This window comes from Mugil cephalus, chromosome 22, assembly GCF_022458985.1.
Source record: "Mugil cephalus isolate CIBA_MC_2020 chromosome 22, CIBA_Mcephalus_1.1, whole genome shotgun sequence".
In the NCBI taxonomy this organism is placed as follows: domain Eukaryota; kingdom Metazoa; phylum Chordata; class Actinopteri; order Mugiliformes; family Mugilidae; genus Mugil; species Mugil cephalus.
In genome coordinates, this window is record NC_061791.1 from 9,150,177 (window position 1) to 9,175,555 (window position 25,379).

General features: G+C 42.7%; 1 protein-coding gene across 13 annotated transcripts in view; it reads left to right on the forward strand.

Moving 5' to 3' along the window:
* LOC124999776 (ELKS/Rab6-interacting/CAST family member 1-like) overlaps positions 1–25,379 on the forward strand; it is a 129,000-nt gene that overhangs the window by 13,141 nt on the left and 90,480 nt on the right. For 5 of the 13 annotated variants that reach the window (XR_007111227.1, XM_047574798.1, XM_047574802.1 and 2 more), the window contains exons 4-11: positions 163–318; positions 13,812–14,062; positions 14,149–14,320; positions 17,700–17,774; positions 17,984–18,139; positions 20,428–20,520; positions 21,663–21,830; positions 21,926–22,093. Coding sequence is in view for 10 of the 13 variants with exons in the window: in XM_047574798.1 (XP_047430754.1) it covers positions 163–318; positions 13,812–14,062; positions 14,149–14,320; positions 17,700–17,774; positions 17,984–18,139; positions 20,428–20,520; positions 21,663–21,830; positions 21,926–22,093 (1,239 nt within the window). In the remaining 3 variants the exon portion in view is untranslated. The remainder of the gene's footprint in view (positions 1–162; positions 319–13,811; positions 14,063–14,148; positions 14,321–17,699; positions 17,775–17,983; positions 18,140–20,427; positions 20,521–21,662; positions 21,831–21,925; positions 22,094–25,379) is intronic. The other 8 variants (XR_007111228.1, XR_007111229.1, XM_047574801.1 and 5 more) reach the window with 2 other exon arrangements.

The window sequence follows — 25,379 nt, forward strand, 5'->3', positions numbered from 1 at the left end:
CCTAGAATAACACCATATCACAACAAGATGACCAGTCACTTCACCAGTTGGTGGCTTTTAATTTACTGGATGATCATTGTTGTTTATTTACTTGTGATTTTGCTGTTTAAATCTAAATTAAAATGTTAGATGCCACAACGTTTTAATATTGGTTTCTTATAGCTGGAGGCCAAAGAGTCCAAGCTGAGCTCCTCTATGAACTCCATCAAGACCTTTTGGAGCCCAGAGCTGAAGAAAGAGAGAGCGCTCAGGAAGGATGAAGCCACGAAGATGGCCGTGTGGAAGGAGCAGTACAGGGTGGTGCAGGAGGAAACCCAGGTAAGGAAACCATGCGTGTGTCTGTGATATTTCGTGGACTGCCTTTTGCTTGTTGCCAACGAGCGAATGAAGAGTTGGAGGGAGCAGTATGTCAACTGTAATATCCTGTTTAGGCTTAGTTTAAGTGCATCATCATCCAAGACCTGGATTTTTTTTCTTTAAATCATAAAAAGGCAGAAATCCAAGTTGGAAAATGTGTTTTAAGCCTCCGCTTTAGGTCGTTTTCTTCCTGTTCATTTATTGCTCCTGCTTGGTTTAATGTATAAATGCATTGGCTGGCACGAAAGGGGAGCGTGTCCCGGTTTACTGGTGTGTTGTGGCGGATTTGTCTGGCCGGTGTAAGACGGCGCTTAAGACGAGCGGACGGATGAAGCGAGCCGCCTGGTCGGGGGACTCCCAGCTGTCTGTTGGCGCTGAAGCCATCTGGACGGGACGGAGACGCAGCTAGTCTGGCAGCGGGCTGAAACATTATACAAGAGATGACATGCACACGCTGGCAGCGCTTCGCTTCGCACATTTTCAGCGCGGAAGCTCGAGAGCCCGCTTTGTTTTCATGCTGTAATTTCAAGAAAATCTCTTTTTTTATTTTTTGCTGGAAAAAGTTAACGTGGAAAAAACGTGGGACTTAAATTACATCACCAGATATTAAACAAAGGACATTTTTCAGTAGCGCTTGACATGCGTGGGAACGTGCGACTGCAGATATGAGTTCATAAAACTCTCATTTATTCAGTCCGATGCCGTGCATGATAACGTATCAGTGAATGAAGGGGAAGTTGATTAGTCTGTGATGTAACTGGCCTCCTGCCAGCCCTATAAAAACCCTCCGTCGCCTTCACACTTGCACACACTCCTCTCTGGGTGTAACGGTGAGTAAACACACCTGTTAAGACATGTTAAGACATTTTCTGATCCCTGATGCTAGGAAAACCTTTTTTTTTTTTTTTTAATTCCTTTCACTTTCATTCCCTTCCTCTCCTCAAAGACAAATCACACCCTTTTAACTGCATCCTTTTCATTTCCTGCTCTCTCTTTCCCGTCGTTTTCCCTCTCTTCAATCTTCCTCGTTTTTGTTTTCCCCTTTGCCCTCTTTTCTCTTTGTAGTCATTCTCCTTCTATTCCTGTCGTCCCGCGCTAAGTCAGCTCTCTCGTTCTCTTCCCTCCCCCCCTCCCTCCCTCCTACCGCTCTGTCTTCGCCATCATCCCCGTGTTAGAAATTGAATTAAGCTACCTCCCAGTAATTGTAAGATATGTGAGTTCAGACACACGCCCCTGCTGAGGAATGCTCTTCTCCTCCCCACCCCTCTGTCCTCCCTCCGTCCCGCCTTCCTCCACCCTTTCCTCGCTTCCTCACCTCCTCTGTCATGCTCGACCCCCCTATCTTCATCTGTCTTCCGCCAGCTTCCGTCCTTATCTCTTCCTCCTCGTCTATCTGCGCTCCTCGGTGTGTTGGTGCAGATTAAACACAAGGCTTTCTTAAAGTCACGGGTGTGGATTCAGAAAGGCTCTAAACTCGCAAGATGGCGCTACCTGTAATCGCCTGGAAAAATGACATCAGTTCTTCCAGCGAAAGGAAGTGGCCTATATTTATACAGCCTGTGGTTTTATTTCAGAGTTTGGTTGAGGCAACAAAGCTTGGATATATATCCACAATGTTAAATAGGTGTTACCAGTAACATCAGCTGTGATCCACCTCGACATGACAGCAAACTTACTCTGGAACGTGTGATCAAATGAACCAGACACTCATATTTAAGTTCTCCATAATTGTCATTAAACAGCATTAAACAATTATAGCTATTTTTGACTTCCGTAGTTTAACTATGAACTAGTTGAAGGCACCACAGATAGAAGGAGGTTGCTAGATTTCCCTTCCGGTCCGATACTGAGTAAAATTCATGCTGGTATCAGCGATACCGATACCGACACTTTGTGAATACGCAAAGAAACAGACACCTGACACCTGTCTGGTAGATCTAGTGTATTTCAACTCATAGCTTCATAAAGACGTCAGAGTGATTTATTTATTTATTTTAAACTCAGAAGAATATTGAAGTAGTGGCCTCATTTACTATGTAGCTGAGTTAATACCATAAAAGTGTCGATCATGACATCATTACGTGAGTTAAATGCTGAGAACTTTTTTTTACAAACTCCTTGAGGCTGCATTTTCTTGCTTTTCTTGTTTTTGTTTTTGGCCAAACCTCAAATCTGCAGGTTCTCAGTCCAATTAAATTTAAGGATGTTGTGCGCACTGTCCCCGCTGAGCTTTAAATGATCCCTCGTTCCTTCTCTTCTGCCATTTCCTCTCATTTCCTGCCGCTCGCTTACTCTCATCCAGACACTTTCGTCTTCCCACCGTTTCACACCCACTATCAGACTGCTTCTCCTTCTCAGCACCCTCTCCCCACCACTCTCCGTCTGGGCCTGCTCTACAGAACTTATTTCAGCGTCTAACGCATCCATTGATCCGTGTGCGGATGCCCACCCTGCTCAGTGTTATCTGATTAGTCACTTTCACCGCGCTGCCTCTCTTTGGTTTGCGCGCGTGAGTGTGTTCACCCCGGTTCCTTCCACCTCCCTGGTCACAGCAGGTGAGTCCGATGTTTCGCGGGGGAAAAAAGGGAAAAGATAAAGGAATGTCTGGAATGCCGAAGGAAAGCTTCACTTTCTCTCCCTCTCTTTGTCGACGGTGCGTCCGACCCAAGGCGCACCACTTTCGTCCTCTCTGAACTCTCCGTGTAATAAATACACAACATGAAGCGGGAGGCAAACGGCCGTGAGGGCTCATCACTGTAACCATGACATCCAGGGTTTCCATTTGACTGTAAATTCTCCTGAAAATGAATCTAGTGCTGCTAAAACGACATTAAACAAAAAGACTCATCCTGTTTTCTGCCTGAAACGAATCAAGCTGTGTTTGTTAAGTTTCCCTAAATGAGGCGTTTGCCCTCTCCCTCTACGTGCTCTGTCGAATCACACCAGCCGGAACAATAACCTCTCTGTCTGTTCCTTCGCGGGGCTGCTGCATGAGATCTATCACCTACTGTACTCCGGGGCCGGCCGGGTGACGTCACTGCTGGCATGTGTGTGAGGGAGAGAGCCCATGTGTGCTTGTTTTTTTTTTTGTTTTTTTGCCCTCGTCATGCATACGTCAGGTATGTTGAGGCCGTGGGCGAATGTGCGCATCCATCTACCGGTTTGTGTGAAAGAAAGAGCACCGGGAAGGGAGTGCGTGTCCTTGTCGGGCACGTTTACGCGCGCGTGTCAGGACAATTCGGCTTTTGTAATAAACGAGTGTGCGTCCGCGGAGGCAGAAACCGAGGCGCATATACCCGCATGTTTTTCAACTGTGCATTTGTATTGGATCGTGTGTACGTGCACGCTCACATCCATCCTGGGCGGCTGTTTGGTGTTTTTCTATTTATATCCAGTGCATGTTTTTTTTAGTTTGCATGCGACGACTTGTGTGTGTGTGTTTTAGAGGAGGGGAAGGAGCTCGGCGTTCGGCGTGACGTCAGGGGTTGTGTTTGTGTGTCGTTCTGTTTTAGGGGAGATGCGGCTGCCAGTGGCTGTTGTACTTTCACCGCTGCACCGTTTTCATCCTCTTCCATTATTTAATAGTCAAGATGCTGGTGGCAAATGGAGGTGTGTGTTACTGTAGAGAGGGAGAAAACTTTTCCTCACGTCGTAACACATCGAGACTGTACGCTCTACAAACCGTGGCCGTGTATCGATCAAACTTTTGATCGGTCCTGCTTTATTTTTTTTTGGTAAAATCAAAGCCGAGAGGTTTTATGAGAGCGAGGACGTTAATCCAAACAGACAGGTGCCCGTTACGAGGCTTGGCTTCGGGGGGAAGATAACATGAGCTCGAGATAGTCCCTCCTCTGAGCCACAATCTTGAAGAGGGAGCGTGGTTTTCCACCCGGTGAACATGGCAGTAAATCGAGCCTTGAGGTTAATGTGTAAATGGATGGTGCCACCAGAGCTCTGATCTGTTCCCTCTCTGCAGATGAAATCATCTGAGTTTAAATAATCGCAACCGACGACAGTGAATTACTTGCGTGTATTTAATAAAGAAAGTGGCACAGCTGTAAATTAAAAATAGTCAGGGCTAACGGATACAGTAAAAAAGCTTTGGACTTGCTTCTTTGCTGCCTCAAGAACTTAGAATCATTGCTCAGCACTTAACGTCATCTCGCAAATCTAACTTCATTACTCGACGCCAACTATTGCCCTCATCTACTCCGATTAATTCAAATGCATTAGAAACCGACGCTGCCAATTGTTTCCTGTTTCAGACTTTCATTTACTCTACAGAAAAAAAGCTAAATGCGTCCAGCGAGAGGCTCGGCGCCAGCTGGCAGCGCGCGAAAAGAAAAAAAAAAAAAGTGCTTCGCCGTGCAATCCGTACGCCGACGTAGACCTGACAGATAAAAAAGCAAAGAGGGTCGTGAAGAATGGATCAGGAAGATGGATCGAGATGTAAAGGGTGTGTAAAATGTGGAGAGGAAGAGGGAGGAAATCAGGAGAGTGGGGGATTGATCAAACTGGAAAGCCAGGAGGAGGAGGAGGGAGGAAAAATGGATGGATGACCCCGGACAAACTGCACTGAATAAAGCAGATGAAATGTGGAGAAACTGAAAGACTGATGGGCGCTGATGTGACAGGAGAGAAATGGGCGCAGAGGAGCAAAGTGGATAAAAACACTAGAAGCAACGGGCTAAAATGGAGGATTTAGTGGAAGGAGAAGAAAAGGGGATGAGATAAATACTGTGAATCTGAAAATGGCAGCGTTGCGCTGCAGATTCTCCTCATATTTTCAATATAAGCCGCTCAGTCTCCGAATCAAACTCTCACTCAGGATGGGGCGTCAACAGATGAAGCAGAAGAAGGGGAGTGGAAGGATTTATGGGAAGGGAGTCGAAGAGGAAAAAGCTGAACGTGCATATAAACAAAGAGAGACGCTGGAATTTTGCAAAGATTTTGCGCATTCCTCGAGAGTCCCACGTCTCGACTGCAGCTCCTCAGCTTTCATTTCTGTTCGTTCAGTCAGTTCACGTGATGAGATCGTGGTCATTATGCAGATGCGTTTGTTAGCAAATTAACCTGACGAGGAGAAAGTTTTGTTCAGGAACTTTCCCCTTATTGTGGCAGTTTAAGTAAAGTAATACCTTTAAACAGTGGTCAGTGATTCAAGAGGTTTCACGCCCAAATTATAAATAGTAATGCCTCCCTGAGTTGGAAAAAAGTCTGAAAAGACATTTCTACTTTCTCCTAAACATAGTGAATCCTAGATGGATCTGGGTGATAAATAATACATTACGAAAACTCCAGAAATCACGACTCGATTACTCAAAAAGAATCAACCCATGAATGCAGGAGGTAGCTGCACCTACTCTCCCAGCAGCTGTGTGCTCTGGTTTAAATAAGTTGTAAAAAATTTAAATATAATGTACATCAGCTTTATTGGCTCAACACTCTACATGCAGTATGTGAAGCCTGGAAGCCTGAACCTTCCCAGCCCACACAACATTTTTGTGGGTGAAAGTTGGTCTGCGTTCTAAGGATCTGCTGAGCCAGTCACATCTTTTAGGGGCGAACTGCACGGTGGACACGTCATATAGGACCATCCCGTTGTGTAAATATATACACTATACTAACCTCGGTGACTCCTGCTCTGATAAGAACTGAGTCAGGCTAATATACACCGACCAGGTACAACATTATGGCTGGAACGACTTTGTAGTGTCAGTTTTTATGGTTGAGGTGTTTAGGAGAAACAGTGCCACACGTAGGCCAGGGTCGTGTACTGCAGCCTTTTCTACTAGACGAGATGTGGGTTCGCAATGGATCGACATTTATGGAGAAATATTCGACATGACGCCAAGGAAAAAAAAAAAACAGATTGTTTTTGTACGTGTGGACGTGGCCCAAGTAACATCCACATGAATGAATGCCAGGCCCAAAGGTTTCCCAGATGGTCGTTGTTATGCACTTTCTCAGGCGGTGGTTTTATTCTTGTGGCTGATCGGTGTAAACACAACAACTCGAAGCAGCGGGCAGGAAGCGGTTTTAGGGGACGAGTGCAGCGTTGTTGCACAATATTTTAGAGAAGGCAGTAATATCTAGTGATGTCACCAACTCCTGAAGGCCGTTTCCTTTGTTTTGTGCTGAAAAATATGTGTTTCTTTCAGGAAATTAAGCTCAATGCCCATTTTATTTTGAAAAACCTGGTGAGGACAACGAGACAAATGCGATGATGCTCGACTGAGACGATCCGAGGCTCAGTAAAGTTTCCAAAAGTCTGTCGCCCTCTTTCAGTCCTTTGCTTGTGCACCAATGACTCATTATTCCTCTGTGTGTGTGTGCGCTTTCGCTTGTGTGTGAGACAATAACACTTTTTACCTTTAGAGGTCAACAACAAGATACAAAGCTTCACCTCCCTGCGGACCAGTATCCCTGCATTCAAGTGTGTGCGCGTCCGTAGTGTTTTGTGTGTGTGTGTGCGTGTTCCACGCATGAATGCTCATCAGTAACAGATGGTCTTCAAACCTGTGTGTTTATTTAGTCAAGATGGAGAGATAGGTGAGGGAGGCATGAGAGGAGAGGAGAGAGGGAATAAGGTAAATACAGGGAGCGGTGGCAGGGGAGAAAACAGCAGATGGACAGAAAGGAGTGGGCTAGGGAGAGGGATGGAGAGAATGTGAGTGAAAGAGGAGAGGAGGGCGAGAAGAAGGGAGGGGACTCCTACACTCAGGCGTCTTATAAAACTTTAACTTGGCTGCAGGGAGACGGCGAAGTTAAAGGGAAGAGTAGCACTCGATCCCCCGTTTTTTACTAACTTAGTGTTTCTCTTACAGTAGAAAGAGAAAGAAAGAGGGATCTGAAACTGGTTTTCTCTCCTTTCTTGCAACGTTGTGATTTTTTTTTTCCTTTTCACTCCGTGTGTGTGTGTGTGTGTGTGTGTGTGTGTGTGTGTGCGCGTGTGCCATGTCTGTCCTTATAAGGAGTGAGTTTGGGAATGAACTGAATTACAGTCACTCCTCCTTCGCTTCTGCTGCTATTTTCCTCACTCTCACTCTAAATGACCTCTTCTCTTCTCTTCTCTTCTCTTCTCTTCTCTTCTCTTCTCTTCTCTTCTCTTCTCTTCTCTTCTCTTCTCTTCTCTTCTCTTCTTTGTAGCTAACTAAATGACTGACAAGGATCAACATTTCACTCTTTCTTTCTCTCTTTCTTTCTTTCTTGCTGTAATTCTGTTATTTTTCCATTATTCTTTCATTTTAACTCAGTTTTGCAGTTTCCCTTGTTCTTTCTACCTTTCGTTCATTCTTCCTTTCATTCTCTTGTATTTTCTCTTTATTACTTTCTTTCTCTTCCTTCCTTTCTTTAATTCTCTTGCAGTTTTTCTCTTCGTTTCTTGCTGTAATTCTGTTATTTTTTCCATTATTCTTTCATTTTTACTCCGTAGTTTCCCTCGTTCTTTCCATCTTTCGTTCATCCTTTCGTTCTCTTGCATTTTCTCCTTCGTTCACTCTTTCTTTCTGTCTTGTTTCCACGCATGTCTCTTAGTGTTTCTCTCTCATTCTTTGCAGGCAGTGAGTCACTCTCCTGTGTTCACCCATTCGTCCTTATTTTAAATTTGATTTCCTCCTCTTCTTTATTTTCTTCATCCTCCACCTCAGAGGAAGGAGACCGAGAGCGTGTTAATCTGCCTGTTGTCTAATGCCTGAGTGGGCGATGCTTTCAAACTGCTCACGGTCATTACACACACACACACACACACACAGACACACACACACAGCGTGACCACTGCCTCCAACATTATCAACATTATGTTGTCCTCAGTGCACGTGTGTCTATCTGTGTGTAGCATCTTCGTGCGCTCAGCGTGTGTGTGTGTGTGTGTGTATACTCGTTTTTTTTTTTTTTTTACATTTTTTTTGTCTCAGTGTGTGTCTGCATGCAAGAGGGGGGCCGTGACTCACCCGGCGAGCAGAGAATAAGCGAGGGATGAGACGGAGGAGTAATAACGCAGAGATGGTTAATATTGAGCGACAGATGAGCAGTGGCCGGAGGGAGGGATGACGAGCGGATGGAAAAAATTGTCACTGTATTCACAAACGGATTTTCTCTTCTCCTCCCCGACCATGAACAGTGTAGACTGCTCATTAGGGTCGCAAGTGTTCATCAGTTTGTCTTTCTTTCTTTAGATTGTTGTTTTTCCTTTTGGCGGCCATAATCCCATCATGCTCCGTTCTGAGCTCATGATGTGAATTCATTTGTTTATTCCATCTAAACCAAACTAAAGTTTGTATTCGTTCAAAACCCATTTTTAACCGTAATGTTTATAATACACTGTCTCAGTCAGAATTGTTGTTGCGATGGACCGATAACAGGCCACGATGGTTTCAGGTTAAATTCAAATATTTTCTCTAGTGATAGGCCCGAAATCCTATTGTGACTAATGCATATCACCATGAAACTCTCCCACTTGATTACACACATTAAGCTAATTCTTTTGTGTATTTCAACGTTTAGGCTAAATATGCACGGATAAGCATACATTTCCATATAAATTTGCCATATCTCAGTCATATAAATGATTATATATTCTAGGCCATGTATGGTATATAATTCAAAATATGGATGGGAATAAAAAAGTTATGTAAGTTCTGCTGAAGTGTAGATTTCTGACTTAGAGTATATAAAAAATATATCTAAAAATATGAATATATGTAAAATTAGACTATTGACAGTGCAAAAAAAAAATGTTAAGTACTTGTTACATGCTTTATAAAATAACTTTAAATATGTCAATGAGATATTACCTAATTAAACATGTGACAGTTCATTTCCAGATGTCGAGTAAAATAAACACCTGATCATACGGACGTTCTCTTCCACCAGTCATGGCGATGGAAGCGAAACAGACGCCTGAAGTCACGTCTTAAGGCAGAGAACAGAAAGCCGCACTTAAGCTCTGACATGTTTAAGAGGCGGCCATAAAATGAGGTTACTGACGAATGCATTTGTCAGCTGGTCACTGAAGTGCATGTAAAAGCAGCCATGATGACTTCTACTTAGGCAGCATTTGCGGGAACTGACCGCTCATAAGCTAAGCTGATACTTAGTCGTGCGCCGTCTTCCTGTGTCTCATTCACGTATTCATCTGGAACTTCAACATCATACCTGTAGCTAATACTTAAATAATAGGTTAATTAAGTTTCTAATAATTACATTTCAGAAGTGAAGACCATCTTGTCTCAATACAAACTTTTGCTGGAAAACCTTTCGACCTGGCATTCACGTGCACGGATGTTATTTAGACATGTACCACCCACCCAGACCAGGCACCCCCACCCCACAACAATAACACTCAGTCAGCCCATATATTGGGCCGATATTTGCATTTTTTTTTACCAGTATCGGTATCGGTTGATACGTGGGTGTGAGACGCTGCAGACCGTGCAGCCCATACATTGCCCCTCCCCCACAAGCAGAGTGTGTGCAGCTGGAAAATGCTTGTACTCATAGGTGCGTTGAGCACCCCTAAAAAAATATATATTTCTTTTTAAATGGTTACCCCTGCTTGTGCTCTACCTCTTTTTACCTGTTTATTTTTTTATTTTGGATGCGTAAGAGCGTTAAATACTCTTGGAGTTCAATAAATGTTCATGTTTTTGGTCAAATTGAGACTTGTAACATTCGTTATCATTTGTTATCACCATATCAGATGGAGGGAGAAAAAGCATCTCCACATATGGGCTCATAAAAATCGGCAACACATATCGGCCATCGGCCAATACTGATGTAAAAAAATCATTATCGGCCCAAAAAAAAAAATTCATATCGGTCGATCTCTAGTCATAATGTTATGCCTGATCCGTGTACGTGCATTTGCTTCTTGTCTCTGTTTTTTGTGTGTTTTTTTTAGTCTTAAGGAACATGTTAAAAATGTCAAGTGTGTGTTTGCATGTCTTGTGAGCCCCCCCCATCCCTTCCCCTCCCCTCTGCTCCTCTGTCCCTTGTGGAATCAGGAAGTGTCTGACAGGGTCAAAGGTGACGTCGCCAAAGACAACTCAGCAGAAACTGAGAAGAATAACAAAACTGGATTCTGAGCCACGCTCCATCTCCCTCCCCGCCAAACACAATTATCGCACTGTTTCTGTCTTTTCCTCACTCAGTCCTCCTTATCGCTCCCTCTCTGTTTGTGTTATTTTCTTCTTGCTTCCTATATTTCCCCTCCCTTCTCTCTCTCTCTCTCCTTTTCTCTTTCTCATGTGGTCTGGCATTTCTCAGCTCCACATTCCAGCCGTGTTAGTGTGTGTGTGTGTGTGTGTGTTGGGAAGGAGGACGGGCACGAATCTGAGCATGTGTCCTTTATATTTAACCTTTTGAGGTTGTGTGTATTCATTCTTTATTTGCTACATTTGCATTCGTATGAAGCTCTGCCCGTGTGTGTAGCTCTGACATACTTACGAGTCTAGATGTGAGTGTGTATCTTACAGTTCATTTTATTCTAATGAGCATAGCTGTGTGTAACCATGTGTGTTTAACTCTGACTGAATCCTGGTTTCAGTTAATCCATAGATGTTTAAATTCTGATTAACTGATTGATTGACAAAATGAATTTAGATCATAGGTCTTCAACAGAGAATCTGTGACCCCTAGGAGGTTCGCAGTAGTACTGCACAAAATCTTTGGTTGAATGGACATATTTTATATATTTTTTTATATATATTCTTTCCCACAAATTTACATTTTTCTTTTAAATACACATAACATGAATCCAACATATTTTATAAATGGAGGCAGAAGATGTTATCTTTCACTCACCGTTTCTCCTGTACACAGCAGGCCCCGCCCCTATCACTGCAGAGCCAATCACGAGGCCGCATATTACACAGGTTCCCTGAGACTGCTAATATTGCAGCTTCCGGGATTTCACCCTGCCTATTCGGGTGAAATCCCGGAAGCTGCAATATTAGCAGAAGAGAAGCTAACAGTGAAGCCCTCTCCCATCAGCTGAGGTCTAAATGGCTACAATCCCTAGTACATTTAGCTATGTTTAAATTCTTTACTTGTAAATTATGTCTATGTTTACTTCAATTGCACGGCCGCCCTACAAATGCACATATTTGAACTAAAAATTTGAGACCGTGTATTATTTGAATATCTTAATATTGAATGCAAAATGATAATAATAATGTATATTTATAAATAGCACTAGGCTGAGTTTAATATAGAACACATATAGTAGGTAGGGGGTCCCTACTTACTTGACCTGAAAAACGTTGAAGACCCCTGCTGTAGATATTAAAAATATACATGTATACTCAGAACATGTTTAGGTTTAGACTTCTGTCATTGAATTGTCTTTTCAGAATCTATGAAGACAATTAACTTAGCACTGAATCAGTGTTGAGAATAGCCGAGGCTTATTTTTTATTGCCTGGGTGGGTCACTGTTTGCATGTCTGAGGGAGGACTCATAGTTGGCATGGAGACAAGAGGATTAAACCGGAGCGAGAATATTTAAGTGAAGGAAAGGGATGCTTTGATTCGCTGTGTGTCTTGTGGGAAGTCCATCCCAGAAGTGTCCCACATGTAGGTGTGTGCGCGCGCTATTGTATGAGTCAGCAAACCAACCCACAAATACTCCCAGCGAAACAATAAAGGCAGGAAATTATTAAGATGATAAAAATGTAAGACAAAGCGGCAGAGACGATCCTTTATCACTATCTGCTGCTAACCCTTTTCATATCTAATAATTGTTTTTCGTTGCCTCCCCTCTCATCCGTCTCTTTCTTCTCCCTTTAATCTTTTTCCTCGTCAGCGCTGATTAACGGTAGCTGCAGGGGAGCGATAGCATCTCTGCCTTTTTTTTAACTTTATTTTCTAGTCTCCGGCTCTTATTGGTGTGCTTCTCTTCCAGAAATCTGCTACCTGTGTTTATGTATTTATTTATTTATTTCATCACTGTGCCGTCGCACACTTTACGCCCGCTCATAATGGAGTCAGGTTCTGTCTGACTCAGTGCTCAAGTCGTGTCACGTCCTCCTCAGCCGTGATGGCTGTGATACTTACCTGCCGGCGCACTTTTGTAACAAGGGTGACACGCATATGCTGCCTCAGCCATATTCAGCCAGTATCATGCAATGACTCGATGACAGCGTCTCAGATCAGAATACCTCTGCAGTACATGCTGAGATTTGAATCCTACCAAGCTTCGTGTGTTGATTGCGTTGGGTTCATTTAAGTTCATGTCGTTAGGACTGGGACCAGCCAGTTATCGTGTCAGTAATGCCATTGTTTTAGACGCTGCTATATGAGTAGTTCGTTTGGTTTGGGTGTCTGATGAGGGTGCCCCCTGTTGGAGGTTTACCAGACACAGCTAGTAGTTAGGGAGGAATCCCCAGGGTCTTCTCCATGCTGGCTGCACCCTGCTCCAGAATTTTCTGAAGGGATTATACTGTATATCTCAACCGAGGAACCTGGGAACGCCTTGGGAAGAACTAGAACGCATTGCTAGAAAAGGGGACTTAAAGGGGATTACTATGCTTAGCCTGGGTGGATGGGTGAATGGATGGATGGATGCATTTAGGATGGATGCATTTAGGATCGTCCCAGATCTCCACAAAGAAACTAAAAACCTTTGCAAAGGACATCCCATTGTCTGATTCCAGTCTTTATTCTATATTTTTTTGTATTTATCATCTCATTTCCCAAAGATCTCAACTTCTCAAGGGGTTGAAATTAAACTTGGTAACAGATTAAATGATTTATTAATGATCAGATTTAACCCTTTAATCACACATTATGGAATATATGTCATGTTTCTCCCTCCAAGCAAGTAAACTCGATTTCTTTCATTTTTACCGATAGAAGGATGAAAAATACCTTCCTGGCCGAGTAAACCGTCCCCACTGTTCCCTATACTCTGCTGCTAAGTGTCCCTTTTGTGACGAAAGCTCAGTATATATGTATGAGTGGAAATAAATCAGTTTAGCTTTGCTCCCTCCCATTATTCGACGACTATCTGTCCCCTGAGTCTGAACAGCGTTGGGCAGGAAAGCTTTTAAATGTAGCGCCGCCTCTTCCTGGAATAATGTTCAGAAGGACGTGCAGTTGTCACAACTGGTTACTGTGGTGGATCAAGAGCTGTGATTATAGTCAGAGATTTCAATCTCAGCAGAGCCTTTTACCTGGTTAAATAAAAGATATGATTTAAAATGACAGGATGAGCTCAGTCGGCTCTGATGTCCTCTTGCTCTGAACTGCACCTCAGTTTGTTCCCACGTGGGCCTCATGTCAACAGGGAGACGCTGTGTAATCCCTGCAACACGTTCTCTTGTGAATCAGTTCACATTTTACAACGTCTTTATGTTAGATTTCTGCAAATGCTCTGCTGTTCCATTGCTCAGCGTAACAGATGTTTCTTAAGCAGCGTCCTTACATTCACACTGTCTTCTCTGTCTGTCCCACCAGCATCTTCAGTGCTCCATCCAGGCTTTACAAGATGAGCTCAGGATCCAGCGCGATCTCAACCAGCTCTTCCAGCCGGATTTCTCCGGCGGCCTCGGGAACCAGGCCATCCCCCCTCAAGAAATGACGGAGGAGAACTTCCTGCGGCTGCACGGCGAGTACGAGCGGCAGGTCAAGGAGCTCTTCCTCCTGAGGAAGACCGTGGAGGAAATGGAGCTGAGGATAGACACGCAGAAACACACGCTAACTGCCAGGTGACGATCAGCGGCCGCGCGACATCGACGTTTACATTTGGTCATTGATGCATTAATCTGTTTTTGGTTTTGTTCTTGTCTAACAGGGATGAGTCGATAAAGAAGTTACTGGAAATGTTGCAGAGCAAAGGCCTGTCGTCCCGGGCAACCGAGGAGGACCACGAGCGAACGAGGCGGCTGGCCGACGCCGAGATGACCATCCACCAGTTGGAGGGACTGCTGGAGCAGAAAGACAAGGAGATGCTACAACTCAGAGAGGTGTGTGATTAGCGAAGGAGAAACAATGAGCAGTCAAATAATCCCGTGTGTGCAAGGGGTGTGTCTTTGTGGCATAGCCAGATGTGAGAGTGTTTTCATATCCAGGCCTTGGCTTCTTCTGTTCGGTTTAATACAACACAGAAACATCCACACACGCATAAATATACAGGAATCCAGCCTGTATTCTTTTCTTTCCATCTCTTTCATCTGTTAAAACTGTTCATTGATCAAGTTGTTCTTCTTTTATACAACACCTCCCCCTAGTGGTAGCATGCATATAGTGAACTGCACAATAAGCCTTTCATACTTTATGTCAATATCCAAAATATTCCTCAGGTATATCGATTAATGTTTCACATGTTCATGTCTCACAAGAACAAAAACATGAATAAAAAAAAGGTTGCTAGCCAAAACAAAAAGAAAAACAAGCATAATCAGATATATTGCTACGCAAATATACGTATGTGTTTGCCAGTTTCCAGACATTGAGGATTTTTTTTAAACTGATGAACTATAACATTGTATGTGGGCAGTTAAAGTGTTAATTAAATGTATCACAGACATCCGGTGCAACTGGGAAACATTTATTAGTCAGAAAAGGTTTAAAACCCTATTTATACCCTCTGCCTAATGACAGTAGAGTCACACATTTCCTCACATTGCGTCAGCGTGGTAGACAGAGGCTCTGTTTTTCTGACACTGTTAAATAAAAAACAGAAAACATCCCTGGAGAAATACAATAAGGTTTTCGGTATTTGAAAGATTGTTTAGCTCTAAAGTGTTTCTGGTGAGCATTTGTCTTGATAACTTCCTGCTGTGCTGCTGACACTTTTCTTTTTAGAAGATTGTTAATTTCACTAATTAAAAAACTTCCTACAGCAGTATTTTTAACTCTTTAATAATGCTTATTAAAAGTGAAATGTCTGTACAGAAGCACACGAAATCGGTGAGGATGTAAACCTACGCTTCTGGATGAGGTGCCTTTCTGTGAAATACAATCCCTAAAGCTATTACTTTGTTGGCGATATACAATAGTGCCAACTCATCTGCCTCTTGGTCTCTTTTGGTCTCTGTGTTCTTTTACCAATTGTATCTTTAGGATCTTGAAGAACACAAGTCCACATAGAGCACAAATCTGTCCAAATGACGAGTAAAGAGGCTCCTTCAGGGCTGTCGTCAGCAAAGTTGTCTTAACAAAAACAGCCCGCGCTGACGTTTGTGACATCAGAATGATTTTGCTTCTGTACAGACAAAATGTGCAAAGACACCATCAGTTACATTTTCTTTTCTGCAGCTCAGTTTCCCCAAGGTCTCTGGTAGCTGTACGCTGTAGTGCGTCTATTGCAGCTGCAGCCTCTGCTTCTCTTCACTAAACTGCTTCCTGCTCTTGTCACTGCATGAAAGTCATTTAGAAAGAGAAATCCAAGCTGAAACGACTTGTAGGTAGGTCCCAGAAGGACAGTAGATTTTGTAACTGAGCCCCCGGGAAACGGACACCATTAAAAAACAAAAAGTTTCTGTTGTTGTTAACACTATGGATCAGATCTACTAAAGGTTCGCATGTATAAAAACTTGTCAAACTCAATGCACGTGCAAAAAAACGTACAAACTGATTTACTAACAGCGCATGTTTGCCTTAATGAATATGCAATATGTGCTGGGAGGATAAAATGCAAATATATTAATTTAGCACATGCAAAGCGATTTATCAAATCTGAAAGCAATTTTGCATCTATAGAAATTGCGTCTTTATTTAACATTCCTCACGTGCAAACGGTTTGTCCTGTGCATAACTGCGCACACATGGCTGCTGTTGTTGTAGCGAGGAGGAATTCACGCATTTTCATTTTGCAACTAAACGTTACCCCGTGAAGCGCATTCTTTTTTTATTCGGTTATCAGCATCAGCATCATGTATCCAATAAATAATTTGCATGTTTCATATGGGCTTACCGTGGTCTACGATGACTATTCCGTTGTGTGGGCCTCTTATTTGTCTGTCACTGTGCCGTGTCTTATAATTATATTGATATTATATTCAGTTTGGGGTCTTAGTAGATTGGGCCCTATATCTCTAATCTGGATCAATATACTGTAGATAAGGTTGAAAATCTTATCTACACTAAGAAAATCTCTTAAGCGGCATTTATAAGAGCTAAGAAAGAGCAGATCGAACGAGCCTAGAGCATACCTGTAACACTCTCCAGGATTACCAAGCGAATATGTGTGTGTTAGTGTTAGCTCGTGGGTATTCATAGCATTCCTGCATGTGCCTCTAGCTGTGGCACCCTGCTATCCTGCTCTCCCTATTCACATATGTGTTTTTATGCTTCCTGCCTCATGCATTAGCTGTCTTTGTTAGCCTGTAAGTGTGTTTCCTTCAAAGGAAATCAGTGATGCGTTCTACCCCTTTGCTTTCACCCCCCCCCCCCCCTCCTTGCACTCTTTTTTATCAGTGTTTTCTTTCTGTTTTTGTGCCTTTACAACTACCACTACGCTTCTTTCTTTCCGCCTGTGCTCTCACTTCATTTGCGTAGTGAGTTGTGGTAACAGCTCGCAGACGGATGGGATTTTATTTTGCACAGTGAATTAGGGGTAGTTAAATCTAGTTTGGGGATTTTATTTTTCTGCTGTGGGATATTGAGGCTGACGTGGCTTAGTTTGATTTTTGAATATCCGAAGACATTGGACTGAATTTCTTTCTTTTTCATTTGGACTTTTGGACCCGTTTCCATCTCCTTTAAACTCACAGTCAGTGAAGCTGTGGAGCTAATGCTTTGAATCATCTTGTCAGATTTGTTCGTTCCCATTTGAAACTGTTTGAAGCTGCGTAGCTCATCGCAGTTTGGACCATGTGGGAGACCCGGATCGACCCAAGGAGGCTGAAAGCCAGCGCTTCTGCTCGAGGGAAACACCTCCTCCCCGCCTCCCCCTCCATCCCCATCTCTCCCTCTTTTCCCGCGTCCCCTTCCATCCCCATCCCACCTCCTTTCCACGTGTCTCCCCCCTTCCAACCCTCTCCTCCTTTCCCCCCGTCACGCCCTCCCCAACTCCGTCCCTCTCCCTCCTTCCCCGCCCCTTCCCCTCCCTTCCGCCGCCACCCCACCCACCCCGCCGCCCCCCCGTCCTCCTGCCCTCCCCACTTTCCCTCCTTCGTCGTCGCCTCCTCGGCCCACCCGTGCCTCCATCCCTCCCTCCAGCACTCGCCATCCTTCCCCGCACCCGCTCCACGGCCTACGCCCGCCGTTCAGCCCTCCCTCCATCAGTTTCCAGCTGTTTTTGTCTCCCCTCCTGGCCCACGCCCTTCTTCTCCCTCGCGCCACCCCGCCATGTCTCCCACTTTGTCGCCTTCTGACCACCGGGGTTTGTGTGTCTCTCAGGAGCTGCACAGGAGATACGAAGCAGCGCCAGAGTCCACAAAAACCAAGGCCCTGCAGACAGTCATCGAAATGAAGGTAAACGTGACGTCATTTAGTTATTTATATCAAAAATAAGTCCTTTCTTCAAGATTTATTGCTTTGTCTTTCACGGGAGCTCTGCTATCATTTCCAGCCCTGCTCATTATTCTGAAAAACCTCAGTGATGTGCAGGTTGTTAATTATGCTCCAGGAAGGTAGTACATCAAGCCCGATCCCTTCACACGTGCGTGCTCGTGTCCCACCAGGATGCGAAAATCAGCTCGTTGGAGCGCGGCATGAGAGAGATGGAGGACGAGTTGATGATGCTCAAGTCCAACGGAGCTCTGAGCAGCGAGGAACGGGAGGAGGAGATCAAACAGATGGAGGTGTATCGATCCCACTCCAAGTTCATGAAGAACAAGGTGACGGACGCACACACTGACATAGTCCTAGACGGGATGCATTTGGGCGTATCAGCATTTGATTTAAAATAACAAAATGGATATTATTTCCAGCTTTAATCTGAGTAGCGTTGCATCAGCATTATTAAAAAAAAAAAAAAAAAACTGTGTGGGCTATGACCCTTTTGACACTGCTACAATAAGCGGGTGGAAAATCTATCAAACCACTAAATGTTTTCTTGACTGTTGTGGTTCCGAAATTGATTGAGAGAGATACAATGAGCAGACCGCGTAAGCGTAGAAGATAATTACGCTTTAGAATAATAACTATAAATAATAAAAACCTCTGACATCTGATATCATATCAGATGTAGTTGGTCCGCCGGAAGAAAAACAAGCAAGTCTGCGCAGGAAAAGTTGAAAGTGTCTCATGTCCTGGTTTAGCACAAGTCTATAGATGGCCAGAAAATCCATGGCATGGCGAAGGAAAACCGCTCGATGACTCACAGTAAGTCACTGTGCGAATGCTCTCCATGACCTCAGTTGATTCACCACAACATGCAACGCCTTGGTAAACCTCAACAACAACAAAAAGGTCTGGTGGCGGCGTACAAAACCAGCAGACTCCTGGAACAGATATGGAATTAAGTCAGCCTCTGTGAAGTGGGAAGAGGAGAGCGGTGAACAGAACAGCCTCCTCATCTGTGAAACATGGAAATTCTGTTATGACCAAGGGTCAAAAACCGCAGTTCTCCTATTGGCCACTTGAGGGTGGATTAAATAGTGAGTCAATCGCTGCAGACTTTCATGTCAAAACTGTCTAAAGCCAGTTTCCCTGTTCATAAGAACTGCATTGGGGTTGAAATGTTAAACAACTCACCTGTTTAACTTATATCAAGGCTAAAATAAGCCAGAAATTAATATGGGCACGATTAGATTCACCACACTGAGTTTAAAAAATATCCTTCGGAAAACCTGTAGGTGACGTCATGGAGCATTTATCCATCTTTATGTATGGTCAGTTTAATGACTTGCAAAAAAAAAGAAGAAGCTTTTTAAGGTGAGAAGTTAGAATAGGCCAAGTGATTATTCCTGATCTCAATCGAACACCAGACATGAGACAGAAAGACACCACATGATGCCAGTGACAACCTCATTGTATCTGTCAGTTATAAAACGTTGTTGCAAACCTACTCAAATTAAAACACAGTCTTGACAGTTTAATGCATCATTTTGGTTATAATTGTATGTGCTGAGCAACATAAACTGTGTTCCTGTTCCAGTTATATCTGTCTGCATCGTACAGGCTTGTCTCTGTGCTTTGGAAGGTTTCTGGATTTTTTTTTTTTGTGCTAACTGGAGAATAACTTTGCTTTTTTTTTTTTTTTTTAAAGAAAAAACTTACCTTGACGGATACAACTTTACTGTCAGGAAGAAAAGTGTCTCTGGGAGCCACGCTCATTAAAACAGCAAACTCAGTGCTTGTGTCTAGTGGGGAAGCAATTCAGTGGACTTGTTAAAGCTGAAATGCGTTAGCTTTTGGTCTCCAGTGGCTTTGTGTCTCACATTCATTTTTTTTTATGGTGCCTTTTCAAACTTTGATTTCATCACTGTATTCTTATAGGGATACTCTAAATGCATTGCATTCCTGTTTAAAAACAAAACAGACACCGTCAGCATCAGCCTAAGATGCATTTAAAGGCTGTCCTGAGTCAGAGCCTTTAAGATAAGATAAGATTAGCATTTATTTATGTGACAAATTACCATACATTGTAAGCATACATTTTATATATAAAAAAGTTTCTGCCTCCATTTATCCCTTTACTAAAATATGTTGGATTCATGTTAATTTGTATTTAAAGAAATTAAAATTTTTGGGAGAAAATTTGGGAGAAAAAAACGTATGTATGTATGAAAAATGTCTAATCAACCAAAGATTTTGTGACCCCGCTTGCAGCAACTAGGCTATAACATGAGCTATAAAATCAGCTACAGGTTTTATTCAGGATAAGTTTTTTTATTTCACGTCACATCATTTTTTTTAGCCAACAAACAAAATGTTTCTTTACTTTGTGTCTATGTGTCATGTGCTGTTTTATGTTTGCTGGTTGATTTTTTTTACACATTTGTTGGACCGAGATGAAGTAGCGGGAAATCTCGCGCTCCTTCCGTCCTCACGTCTTGCTTCTTCCCCGCTCGCTCGGGAAGAAGCAAGACGTGAGGACGGGAGAAACAACTAATCGGGGTGGGGGGTTCGAGGAACCATGCTAGTGGCCTAACTCTTGAGCACCCACCTCCTCTCCTGCCAGGTTGAGCAGCTGAAGGAAGAGCTCGCTCACAGCCAATCAGAGAAGGACGAGCTAAGGCAACGAGCCAATGAGCTTCAGCAGGAGGTGTCTGCAGTAAGAGACGCACCTCTGTGTCTGTTTGCTCTCTCTTTATTTCTTTCTTTCTTTCTTTACTCTCTACTGTTGCTTGAGTAGACTCCCACTAGCATGACTGTGTGTTCAGACAACAGTAAGCAACTATTTAGTCTGGAAAATTAAGCATATTCTCACTGATCAGAACCTGCACCACCACAGTGGGAGGTTATTCCTTCCTATTCTGTGTGAGATCAGCTGCGTTTTCTCTTCATGTAGTTGTTTCTGGTCGTCTGAATGCTGCAGTTCTAGGACTGAAGCAGAGAATCTAGATTCGCTGTGTTGCTACGGGTTTTGTGTGTGCGTGAGACCTCTAACCTGCTTTTCCTTCTTCTCGCATGAGGTTCCTCTCAAGATAGTGGCTGAGATGAGTTTCACTAATAGGTTTGCTCGTGACCGTTTCCCTGTCTGGTTTGGGTGTTTTTTTTTATGTTATTTTACTCCTAATAACAGTAACATCAAGAGAACTTATGTTCTTTTCTCAAATAAATTGTGGAGACATTTAGAGTTAATTACAGAATTAAATACAAACATGTGTGTCTTCTTTTATTTTCAGGGGAGAAATGGAAAAACAAAGCATTTCTTTTCTTTTTTTGTATTATATTTTAGTGTCTAGATTATATTTGCTCAAGCTCGCAGATTTGTGAGCACAAACTAATTCCTTTGTTGCAAGGCTATTTTATATATGTATATATATTTATATTTAACACCTTTATAAAACCACAGCCTATTTCTTTTTATTTTTTAAATTAGTAGGTGAGAGTTACACACTTGCTAACTAGACAGCCAATGGTCCCTCAGCAGCCTGCTCTGCTTTTAAACATGCAATACGGTTCAGACGTGAAGGAAAGTGTTCATAAACATATCTTTCCTAACCCTCTGCATAATGTTGCATGTAGAAAAGCAATTAAACGTAGCTGGAGTACTGTCAGATCTGCTGCACATTGCTTATTATTGCACACATTTCTCTTTTCCAGTAGTTGTAGAAATGGCTAAAACAACATGCGCCCCGGAACAAGTGCTCACTGGACTTTAATACACATATATGATATAAGAACGCGCTCTAACTTTCTCTTTCTACCTCCCTCCCTCTGTTATTTTTTTTTCTGCTGTGTGTTGCTCAGATGGAACAAGCGAAGCAGGAGCTGAGTCGTAAGGACAGCGAGCTGTTGGGTCTCAGGACCAAGCTGGAGACTCTGAACAACCAGTTTTCTGACAGTAAACAACACGTGGACGTTCTCAAGGAGTCGCTCACAGCCAAGGAGCAGAGAGCCGCCATACTACAGACCGAGGTTTAGCTACTGTTCACTAGAACCACTCACATTTGTTTTGTGAGTATTGATCATCAGCTGACTTTTTATACTCTCTTTTACGCGTGTGTGTAAAGGTGGATGCCCTGCGTCTCCGTCTGGAAGAAAAGGAGTCCCTACTTTCGAAAAAGAGTCAGCAGATATCAGAGGTGACGGAGGAGAAAAGCACTCAGCAGGGAGAGATCGCCGACCTCAAGGACATGCTGGACGTCAAGGAACGCAAAGTGAACGTCCTGCAGAAGAAGGTGAGAAGACTCAGAAATAATTTATACAATTAACATATTTGCATGAAACTCCGTTGAAATTCCCCCAAACGAGTGCTGTTGTTCACTTGCTTTCAACATGGATGAAAAGGTTTGAATTACGGGTGGGAAAAAAAAACGATATGGCAATATATCGCGATACTTTTTCTTCTGATACAGTATCGATTTTGAATGTCTTAATGGATCATTTGGATGAATATTGTTTTTTTGACTAAATTTGTCCAATGAATTTTCACTGTCATCTGATGTACATATAAAAAACTTTTATTTTAAGATGCATTTAAAATTTCTCAGTGAGCTACGTAGAATATTATATCACAATATCATAATATCACGTAACAATCACAATAATATATCGTATCGTGACTCAAGTATCGCGATAGGCATCGCAAATTTTGAATTTCCTGTTTGTCAAAATCAATTTTTTTGCTGTTTAGATGTGAAGTCTTTTGCTGTTGGTGATTTTAATTCCAGTATCACTGCCACTGGTGTAACGAAGTAAATTCAATCCAGTACTGTATATTTCTAAGATTCTAAGTTTTTAATTTCATGCAGCGACGACTTTCTGATTCTCATTTCATCTAACCATCTATTTTAGAGATAAATATCGCACTTTTACTACTTTTGTTTGAAAGCTGTAGAAACTTTACTGTGGTTAAAGACTTTAAGGAGACTATCAGGATAGACTGATATAAAAATAAAATACAATGAAGTGACATTATAAAATTAATAAAATCAGCTCTGCTTCAATCAGCTATAATATCAATTTTGGTGTAGAATGAACACTTTTATAGTTAAAGTAACTTCTTCTTACAATACTTAAATAGATTTTACTTGAAATCCGCTCTTTTCTTTTCTTGAAACTGTAAAATCTCTGTGTCTCTTCCACCACCGGGAATCATCAAAGCCGTCCTTTTGTGCACCGTAAATTAATTTTTCAAAGGAAGATTTAATAATTCATCTCCTCGCTGTATGAAGTTATCTAATTAAACCGAGTGATGAAGCTTTTAATTATGTAATAATATTCTAGAGGATAGAAAATAAATAAATAAGTGATAAGATACTTTACATGCAGGCACATTTAAATCTGTTTCCACTGAGAATACACCGCCATGTCACACTGTAGCCACCAGATGGGGCTGTAAGACAGCGTTTAGACTAAAACCCCCGAAGACGCTGCATAAGCTGGAGGACAGGAGGACAGGCAGGTAATTTATGTACATGGGGAGCTAGAGTCGGCCGAGTTCTCTGCATATTTTTCCTACTTTTCTCAGCATGAACTTCAGTCTGTGAGTATCTCTGCGGTAACGCTGTCAGTTAGACGGATGGGCCGGAGTGACCCCTTGCCTTTGCTGTCTGGTGCACACACACACACACTCATGTACGCACTTACACACAACTCACTGTCAGCCTGACAAGAGCCGTGTCAGATATGTGGGTGAAAGATCTTTTTGGAAAGACACACAGAAGAGGCAAACGAACGCAGGATGGACGGATGGGGGGAGCGAGCGGGGGACGGATTGAAGTCTCCCATCGCCAGCCTCTAGCGACTTTCACACTTTTTTCTCTCATCCCTCCATCCTTCCCGTTTCGAGATAAAAAAAAAACAAAAAAAAAAAAAACATGCAGAAACTGTGGAAAACTGTGCGCCGATAATTGATACAGACAATCAAGCAGACAGACAAAAAGCAAGACAGGGAGGGGGAGGAGAGAGACAGAGCGAGCTTAAAATCTGATGCATACTAATGAGTTCCTCTTGTTTAATAAATGATGACCTCTGCCGCCTTCAAATAGAATACAGTCCGGCGTCTGAGACCGAGACAGAGATGCCGCCGACTGCCCCTTGATCTCATCTCAGCTCGATTTAAAAAAAAAAAAATTCTTCTATTAAGTCACACAGAAAAATTAAGATTGGTATTTCTTTTGTCATTCAATTTTAACAAACAAAAACATGCCTTCCAATAATACTTGTACGTTGTTTATTCTATGATTTTTTTTTATCTTATTATTAATCTTTTACACTGTCCACTCTTTATTCTTGTTATTTTTCTGCCCCTATGTATGATGTTGCAAACTGCTATTTCATCATTATTCTATTCTATTCTATTCTATTCTATTCTATTCTATTCTATTCTAGAACCCTCTAGAACTGAGGCAAAACAAACAAACAAACAAAAACTCACACATAACAAACACACATCTCTTACATGAGAAACAAGGAATTACTACGTGTCACGCTCATACAGGACCTCCCGGTGCCTTTAGAGTCGGCACGAGATCCCTGTCCCCATGTAGCATAGACTCATAAGATGCAGACTCTTCTTTCAGACTCTGGCCTTTACCTGTTTATCAGTGACCATAATAGCAGAAAATGCAATTTTTTAGAAGTTGTGCCACACGTCAGGGGTCAGAGGAATCATGGAGCCGTGCCTACTGCTCAGTAGTCGGACAAGTTTATTCCAGGAAGGTGCAACAAGAGGACATTCCCACATGCACCAATCAGGCATAACATTACAACCACGTTCCCAATATTGTGTAGGTCTCCCCTGTGCCAAAATTTAAAGACAGGCGCATCCAATTCCTTGAGTTCAATATAAATGTTTATGTTTTTGGTTAAATTGATGAGACTTGTAACATTTATTACCATTCTGTCATATAAATGGAGGGAGAAAAAGCAGTATCAGCTCCAAATATTGGCTCAGAAAAATCAGCAGCATTCAGCAAATACTAATGTGAAAAAAACAAAAAATTGTATCGGCCCTAAACAATCCATATCGGTTGATGCGGTGTGGTAATCCGGATGCATGATTTTGCACTGTATAAATATTTACAGATTTATTCCTACGGTTTCCTCTTTGTCCACCTCCTCTATTTTCTACCACAAGTAAATAGACAGTTAATGACAAAGACATTCTTCTGGCAAGTTCGTTATCACACGGGACCAAAATAGGACAAGACTAGAGCAACGAGTGCATGTGTGTGCGCGCGCGTTTTTTGAGTGCGTGTCAGCCATCCAGCAGTTGTCAGTTTCAGGAAATGCAGACGGGATCAAAGGGGCCTCACTGCCGCTCAGTGTCAAGAGTGTGTGTCGGTGTGCGTGAGAGCGGGAGGAGGAGGAGGACGTGTCAGTCAAGCTGTCAGGTCAACGGTTGATTAATGAGGTGCTGGAGCAGTTTTACTGTACGAACACACACACACTCGCTCGCATTCTCCGCGGTACTGTAACAGTGTGTGTGGAGTCAAAGGTTACATACCAATCCGACTTTTT